General features: G+C 32.6%; 1 protein-coding gene across 1 annotated transcript in view; it reads right to left on the reverse strand.

Annotated features, from left to right (window-relative positions):
• The window catches only part of FANCL (Fanconi anemia, complementation group L), a 65211-nt gene that overhangs the window by 50391 nt on the left and 5400 nt on the right, over nucleotides 1–9420 (reverse strand). Inside the window, exons 2-3 of the mRNA XM_004691340.2 lie at nucleotides 2194–2252; nucleotides 872–932 (exon numbers count right to left, since the gene is read on the reverse strand). Of these exons, the coding sequence (XP_004691397.1) occupies nucleotides 872–932; nucleotides 2194–2252 (120 nt within the window). The remainder of the gene's footprint in view (nucleotides 1–871; nucleotides 933–2193; nucleotides 2253–9420) is intronic.

Consider the following 9420-nt stretch of genomic DNA (forward strand, 5'->3'; position numbering starts at 1 on the left):
AAAAAATGTAAATCAGATTAAGGAACAGATTAAAAACTACTGTATTTATACTGCCAGCAATGACAACCTATGCAAATCAAGTAGTATATCTCCTGTATTTCCCTGTTTTAGTAGTACTTTATATGAGAATGACTGTAATTGTCTATAAGCATAAATAACCTGCTTTAAAAAAAATAAAACATAAAAGTGAAAAAAGTATTAAAGTAAATGAAGTTATACCTACATTTATTTTTCTACAAGGGGCATTTCATTATTTATGGCTGTTTTCAGTAAGTGATTTTATTTTGTAAATTCCCCTAGTCTTTTGAGGAATTTTCAGGTAGAAGAGCCTAAACATTATTGCTGGAGTGGAGGTTGGTAGTAGGCAAATGGGTGAAGGTGGTCAAAAATTCTCAGTTATAAAATTAAAAAACAGAGTAATCCGCTTACATTTCACTTATTCTGCTTTTACTCTCCAAATATACATAAATATGATTCAAAATTAGTGCCAGCACATCATTTCTGATGTAATGTAGAACTACAATCCCATTTTTGCCAGTTTTATTCTTCAACTACTCCTAACTAGGCCCTGGGATTTTGTTGTATCACTATTATCCAGTCTCAGCAGAAAAATCAACTGACAAGTGAGAGATAAGTAAATGGGTATACACATAGGAAGACCCTAAAGTCTCCAGGATAGATAAGTTAGTTTCAACAAAACTGCTTCCTACAGATCTGCTGAAGCTTCTGAGACCTGAACATTTTATATACGAATCTTTAAAATATTTGACATAAATGAAGCCTACAAAATCCCACAACTATTAAGTAAGTTTGTTACAACAATCTACAATCTCTTACCTAGCTTAAAATATAAACCTTTTAAAGGATTTACCTGTTGTATTACTTGATGGTATTCATTAAGTATTGTTTTCAGCTGCCAGCTACACAGTAACCTAAAATTTTAATGGAACAAATTAAGTTTGGAATTAAAAGGAAAGACGTTATCTGTATGCTTACACAAATGTGCATAGGAAAGAATGGCATATATGTAATTCTAACAAGTTACTAAAATATTTACCACTGAAAGTATTGAAAATATTTTCTTCAAACAGTCAGTATTAATTTTATTCTAAAATATAAATAACAGCAATCAGTAAATGGCATACAAGTGGCATATCTTTTTTTAACTTTAACATATCCAAAGCAAAGTTTTAAATTGAACTAGATTTTTCTTTAAGGTAGATTAAATAAAACCAACAGTTTAAATCATAATATATAGAACATGAGTTTTCTTTTACATTTTCTGATCAACTTTTAGTCTTCTTCCAAATTTCTCTTCATTTACCAGTTCTTTACAATTCAGCATGCCCTCAAGTTTCTGTGCCTGGCTTTCTCAATATACCCGATACATGCAGACAATGGCCAGTATACCCGTACTCAGAGTCCCAGATTCCATGCCTACTGTGCCCTCCACATATACTCCACTCAAAAGTTTTACTCTCCCGTTCCATATCAAAATAACACCACCTACTAAACTTCTCCTCTAGATATTTTGCACCCAATATGTCTTAAAACAATTTATCTTCTACTCCATCTAAGACTTCTTCTGTAACTTAATCTGAGTCAGGAATTCACAAAGTATCTTCTTGTCCCTTTCCTTTCTGTGTCCCACTTCTAAGCAGTCATAACGTGCTGTCAAATATACTTGTAAATGTCTTTGTATTCTTCTTCCACTCTACTCTGAGATATTTGGGAACAGAAATGAGATTTGAGGCACTATGCATACTTCCAGTCTAGTTTCTTGACATCCCTTTACTGCTATCTATACCCACAGTCCAAGTTGATTCCAAATGTATACCAGAAATAAACTGATAGTACAGGTCCTTCCCTCTAAAATCAAAGAATTAATATCAAGTCGGAAAAAAGATTCCAATTATTTCGTAGTCTCCCTTTATACTTCAGGTCAGTACTGGCTAGTGATGTTTATACAATTACTGCTTACTACTTTAAATGACACAAAAATAGAGAATTAATGTGTTACCTTTGAGTAGCACCTCAGACAGCAAAAAAAAAAAAAATTTGCAAATGCTCATTGATTTGCAAAAAAACTAAAAAAAGACTTTTAGAAAAAGTCTAATGATTACAATCTGTTTATTCCAGATTAAATGTATGCACACCCCAACAAGATGCATGTAATATAACAAAACACATTACCTTGCATTCTTCAACTGCAAATCTTCAGGCAATAATATTTTAAGGTGGAAATCTTTGCCCTATGGAAAAAAATTGAAAACCTTCAAATTCTCATCTTTTACAAAATGCTAAACACAGAATCACATCAAAATCACATAGAAAGGCACCATTTTCCCTTTTCTGTAAGCATTACCTTTATCTAAATTTTAATGTTAAAATATAAGCAACAGAACATCATATTTGAGGGAAAATAACTAAAATGACATTCAAAAAGTTTGTGACTGTTGGAAAAAGAAAGCTAAGAACTTTGTCTTTAAAGACAAATTCACAAAACACAGGAAATTATTAATGTAGACATTTAGAGAAATTTAAAGTTATTTCTTGGGAAATATATAAAAAAGGAAATTTGTTCAAAATGTTTTCTACATGGAAGAAAAAATCGAAAGGAATATATAAATCATGTTTTCAATTTTCCAAATTTTAATAAAATGGAAATATTTACATAGCCTAAATATATCCAGGAATATTTCCCTAATCAGAATGTTTAATTTTTCCACATAATCAGACTGTTACTCATTTTAACTTAAATATTCACTATTTCTACATTTGAAAACACCACGTTTTACTCAAGAATCTTTCTAAGGAAGGACCATTCTCTTAAAAAAAATTATTCAGTTTTACTTTCTTGACAAAGTGAATGGGTAAACAGCTTAAACTTTTACCTTAAATAGGATAATACACATGAAATCTCAGCAAAGGTAAGCAGAAAAAGACAAACAGAAATATAATCTTTTACTCCAACAGTACAAAATGAAAAAGAGTAATAAAATTCTTGAAAAACAATTACCACGAGAATTTTAGCACAGTATCCCTCAAAGCAGTTTCAAAAATAGAGGAACACAATTAAATGTACCCCATAACCTTTACTTTCATGGTAATATTACAGTTCTGACTTTCATTACATTTAAATGTCCTTTAAAAAAATGAAACAAAATGTACTGCTGACCTTTTCAAAAGGTCAAGTAACAATAATTCACTATTTCATTAAAGCACTAAAAGGTATTATGTAGTAACTTTAACCTAACTTCATAGACATCCCACACATAAGTGTAAGAACAATCTGGATTTAAAAACTTACATGCATAGTAAAACTATCAATCTGTTATCTGAAAGAATAAAATTCCAAAGCCCCTTATTTGCAAATTCAGCCATTTATAAAGGTTAAATGCCATGTCACATGCCATAATACTTTTCTGATTTAAGAAAATGTCCAAAAATTAGTTCCTTTTAGTTAAAGCATATTAAAAAAAAATGTTAATTGCTCTCAAGAAGCAGATTTTCCAGGCTTGCTGGGAACAAAAGTACTGATAGTTGCCTACATCTGAATCTCATAAGGTATCTCCCAAAAAACTATATTGGTCAATATTAAGAACAAATAAACCTACAAAAACCCCATCCCAATAGTGCTCACCATAAGATCCCCACAAGTCCCTTTAGAAAGTTGGTGGAGAAGGGCAAAAGTATGTCAGAAACTAGTCCATGGAAGAGAAGAGGGGCTAAATGCAGATATAGTAAGGTGTCTGGTAGATGTGAACATTACCTATAGTCAAGGGACTCAAATGATTACAAGTCAAGGAAAGCCTGTCTTAGAATGGATTTTTAGGTATGTAAGATAAATAATTCCAAGAGTTGTCCTTTAGAAGTGAGGAATCCAAAGGAAAAACAATGAAAGTGGTAAACTTAGGATCTTATATTACGGAAAAAGATAACATTCAACTCCTACCACAGCATTACTCAAAACAATCATTCATTAAGTAAATTGCATGTTGTTTTATTTAATGAACTGGGAGGTTTATAAACTTTTGCAAGTGTCAAACTTCTCACAAATACAAGAATACTGTCATTATCAGTGTCAAGCTACCACAACACAACAGAATAAAAGAATCAAAACATTTCAAGCAATAACAAGTCTCATGAAAACAAAACAAACAACAACAACAACAAAAAAAAAACCCACAAGATAAAAGCAAATTACAACAAAGAACTGTATATTGTTAGGTAAGTAATTGTACCCAGATTGAGAAACGATGAACAGAGATTGGAAAAATAAACACAAAATACTATGAAAATGGAAGAGGAGTTAAAAGAGGTACTCAAGGAAGATATAGTTTAAAAAAAAAAAAAGTATAAGCAGTAAGGAAAACACAAGAAGGTTAACAAATGAGAAAATGATTTTAAAAGGACATCAGACAAAAGTACTTGAAGTGAAAAAAATAAAAGCCCAATGCACAAATAACTGGAGACCATAACAAAAGAAACAAAATAGTGGAATGTTTACAATTATAATCCAAGTTTACATTCTGAAAATTCACATACTGAAAAAGACACACATGTGAAAAAAGTGGCTCATATGACCTACTCTACATATCTTAGTATACAGACTTCTAAAATAAGGGTAAAATCCATAGTTTTAAGAAAAAAATATCAAATAACACAGGAAATGGTATGATTAACCATGAAATACCAAAAATTTTTAAAAAAACAAACAGAAAACCAGGAAAAACTTTAAAGAAGCTGAAAGGGAAGTTCTGCTTCTAGACATGATAGAGTAACAAAAATAGGATTTACATTCCTATATTAACTTTTAAAAGAAGGACAAAATATGTGCAACTATGATTTTTCAGAACTAATAGGCAGTGCAGGACAATGACCCTTGAAAGAGAAACAAATGAGAAAATCCTTGTAATTCTCCAGCTCTACTGCCTGTAGGGCAACAGGAATGGAGAGTCAAATAGTTTTAACAATCTCCCTGATTTGAGAAGACAGGAGTGAGTTACAGGAGACCATGTCATATATCATTTACAAATCCGAGTGCCAACCAGAAATTTAAGGAGAGGAGCTACACAGAGGGTAAACCTAGAGCAGAGTTTAGAGAGGCCCTCACAAAGTCTACAGTTCAGTCCCTACTGCTCCATGAATCTGAGAAAACTACCCGAGGCTGGGGAAAACATGAGAATGAAGCACACAAAACCATCTTCAAACTCACACAAATAGTTGTTGCCAACAGTCAGTCAGCCATCATATAGAGAACTGTAAAGTGTTGCCTAATAGAGTCAAATGAGTCTTTGCTAAAGTTCTGATTCTGCTTAAAAAGTTTAAAAGTAACCCTAGAAAAGTTCAAACTGTTACAACTGTATTTCAGAACAAATCTCAAAAATACTTACAAGAATATAAAAGGACACCCAAAGGTAAAATGTGCAATGTGTGGTACAAAATCAAAATACACGAGGCAGCAGAAAAGCAAGAAAATAAGATTCATGACAAATAAAAAAATGGCTAATGAAAGAATTGCTTTCAATATTTAAAGAGTTTTAAAAATATTGTGTATGTTCAAGAAGGGAAAGAATGAGTAAATACACAAAGAGATAAAGATCCAAAATGAAAAGATAAACAGTATCTAAAGTGAAAAATATGCTAGATTATTTTATATCAGATAAAGCCTTGCAAAACATGATGTCAGTGTGCCTCAGGACAAAGAAATAAATTCAAATTTTTTTAAATAAAAAAAAATATACACATATATGAGCAGGTCATCAGTTAAATATGGAACAATTTAAAGTGGCCTAAATGCAAATATTTGGAAGCTCCATTATCAGGAAAAGAGGGATATTTTGAAGAAATATTTATAAATTAATAAGAACATATACTCACTATTAAAAAATAACGTCCACTGGGAATACAAACTAGTACAGCCACTATGGAAAATTGTTCTTCAAACTGCTACACCTGGAGCTTCCATATGACCCAGCAATCCCACTCCTACATATCTACCCAAAAGATACAAAAACACTGATTTAAAAAAGATACCTGCACCCCCATATTTACTGCTGCTTTATTTACAATTGGAAAGACATGGAAACAGCCCAAATGCCCAAAAGTGAATGACTGGATTAAAAAGATGTGGTACATACACACAATGGAATGTTACTCAGCAACCAAAAAAAATAAACACATGCCTTTTGCAGCAACATAGATGGAGCTGGAAAAGATTATGCTTAGTGAAATAGGCCAGAAAGAAAAGGAAAAATATTGGATAGTTTCACTCATAATAGCAGTACAACAGACCAGGCAATAAAAATAATAATAATAATAATAATAATAATAATAAAACAGCTATATACCAGAGGCATTTTATGGGGGTGAAGTGGGGATGGGATCAAAAATAGTGGGGGGAGGGAAATGCACTGGACTATGGTGATGGCACATGGATGATTTGGTGATGGGAAGCCCAAGGGGATTACAACTGAGAAGGAAAAATTCACAAAATGATGTAAAAATAAACATATTATTTAAAAAAAATAACCTCTATAATGTGGAGGAAAACATTAAAAGCATCTTCCCAAAAAACACCATATACTTAAAAGAGGAATAAAGATAAGGAATAGCAATTTCCATGGGACATTTCCAGATTAAAAAATAAAAAAAAACACTTTTAAAGTATTAACAGAAAAAAAAATCAATTTAGAATTTTATAACCAGTGAAATTATCTCTCAAAAGCCTAAATAGTTTTGGACTTAAAATAACTGAATTAATCAGGTGTCATGAAGTATGAGAATTTAAAGGAAGAACTTCAATAAAAAAGTAAATGAAATGAAATGGAAATATGGATATACAACAAGGAGTAAAAGAAAGAGTGGATATACAACAAGAGTAAAAGAAATAGTAAACATGCAGGTAAATATAAAAGACCTTTTTCTTATTTTTAGATATCCCTTTAAATGATTACTGTACTAAAACTGGAATAATTTGAGGAATATAATAGTATTGAATATAACCCAATAAACTAAATATCTATAGGTCCATACTGATATAAATAAATGAATTAACCAGTGAGGGAGTTGATCTCTCACACTGCTCATATGGAAAAATTCCACATAATTTATACAGACATTCTATCTTATAAGTATGGCAGGAATACCATAACCTTCCACTTAATGCTCAGCAGGGGCTGCTCATATTGATTTTCTTCCAAAGAAAACAATAAGCAAAGGGGGGAAGGGGGGAAGTGGTACATAGCATAGGATTGTTATAAGAATAACTTTAAAGAGAAACTGAAAACTACTACTTCAACTTAGTGATCAAGGTCAACATCAACTGTTATAAATCAGAGTAGAAGTATATATCCTTTTTTAATATGCACAATTCTTACTGGTATAAGGTGTGGCTCATTGTAGTTTTAATTCGCATTTCCCTAATTATGAAGGATGTTGAACATTTTTTCAGGTCTGCTGGCTACTGCACTTCATCTTTGGAGAACATTCATTAATGAAATCCATATACCCAAAGAGCTCCTGACTAAGGAAAACAGAGGTTTACCACTTTCAGACTTCAAACTATACTGCAAAGCCATAGTAATTAAAACACTATGATACTGGAAAGACATACACACAGACCAATGAAACTGAATAGAAAGCTCAGAAATAAAGCCACACATATATGGAACAGCCAAACTTTGATAAAGGAGCAAAGAATATGCAATGAAACAAGGGCGGTTTGTTCAATAAATGGTGATGGAAAAATTGGACCACAACATGCAAAAGCATGAAACTAGGACCTTCCCTGGTGGTTCAATGTGTTAGGACACAGTACTGCAAGCCAGCAGCAGGCACTTCAGTGTGAGCTCGATCCCTGGCCCCAGAGGTGATACACATGGCGTGGCAGACCTCTCCTGACCCACCTGCTGCTCCCCTCAGCAGTGTACTTTGTCCATTTGCCTATTCTGCTCCCCACTCTATCTCTAGTGAATCCTCTCACCATCCCTGCACCTCTGGCTTGTACCACAACTCTGTACCCATTAATAATTAAAAAAAAAAAAAAAAGAAACTAGACCACTACCTCACACAATACACAAAAATCAACTCAAAAAGAACAAAAGAACTGAACATAGACCTGAAATCATGTGATATATATAAGAAAATATAGGCAAAACACTACAAGACATACATCTCAGTAACATGTTTAAAGAAAATGAAAGAAGAGATAAACAGCTGGGACTACATTCAAATTAAAAAGCTACTGTACAGCAAGATATATTAAACAAAACAAAGAGACACCCTACTGATTGGGAGAAAAGTTTTACACTTCACACATCTGATAAGGGATTGATTACAAAGATATACAAAGAAATCACATGACTCAAGAAAAACAAAGTAAATAATTCAGTCAAAAAATGAGCATGATCATGGCAAATTAAAGAGCATATTGCAGGACAATAGAAGAATGAGGAAAATGATACAGCTGGTAAACCAATCATGAAAATAAATTGGAATACAATTATTATTTCAAGATAAAGCATAAGATGTATACTAGAAATACTGGAGTAACTTGTAACAGGTACAGGTTTCATGGACTCCACCCCCACTCCAGATACTGGAACTACTAATCCAATCAATAACAAGGAGAAAGGTAAAGGAATAACCCAGGGAAAGAGAGAAATACAAGTTAAGCTAGAATGCCCTACCAATTTTGCTGACTTGGACTCCACCAGCACATTGAAAAATGATCGAGAGCCAAAATGACCAGCCATGAACCACCAGACCAAGAGATCCCCAGAGCCTACATGTTTGGTTTTATCCTAACCTGGCTGCTCAGCTCCACCCTCACATCCCAGCATGCTTCTCCTTGTTATTGATGAGATTAATAGTTCCAGTATCTGGAGTGGGGGCAGTGTCCATGAAACCTGTACTTGTTACAATTCCCCCCTTTTTATTAAAGTTTTATATGTTTTTTCTTGATGCGAGGATAACAGAACCCACTTAGAGCAGGCAGGTTTGGGGCTTCAGGGTGGGCCTCTCTACCTGTCCTGTAACATAACTACTTAAAGAGGCTGATAAGCCACAGTGGAGATAATACCCAGTTATAAAAGAACTCAATGTAAAATGCAGTAAACTCTTAAAGAGATATTTTTAAAAGATTGAGACCAACAGGAAAAAAGCAGCTAGATTTTAAGTTTTAACCCAAATGTATTAATATTCATATTAACTGCAACTGACCTAAAGTCCCTTATGTAACAGGTAGCAACTGTTAGGTTAAACAAACCTGAAAATACTATATTAATATCAAAATATACAAAATTAAGATCAAAAATTATTACTGTAGATTAAAAAGTCATTTCAAATCAAAATATACAAAATTAAGATCAAAAATTATTACTGTAGATTAAAAAGTCATTTCAAATCAAAATATAC

Source organism: Condylura cristata, unplaced genomic scaffold (assembly GCF_000260355.1).
Source record: "Condylura cristata isolate star-nosed mole 26May11 unplaced genomic scaffold, ConCri1.0 scaffold00031, whole genome shotgun sequence".
NCBI classification, from domain to species: Eukaryota; Metazoa; Chordata; class Mammalia; order Eulipotyphla; family Talpidae; genus Condylura; species Condylura cristata.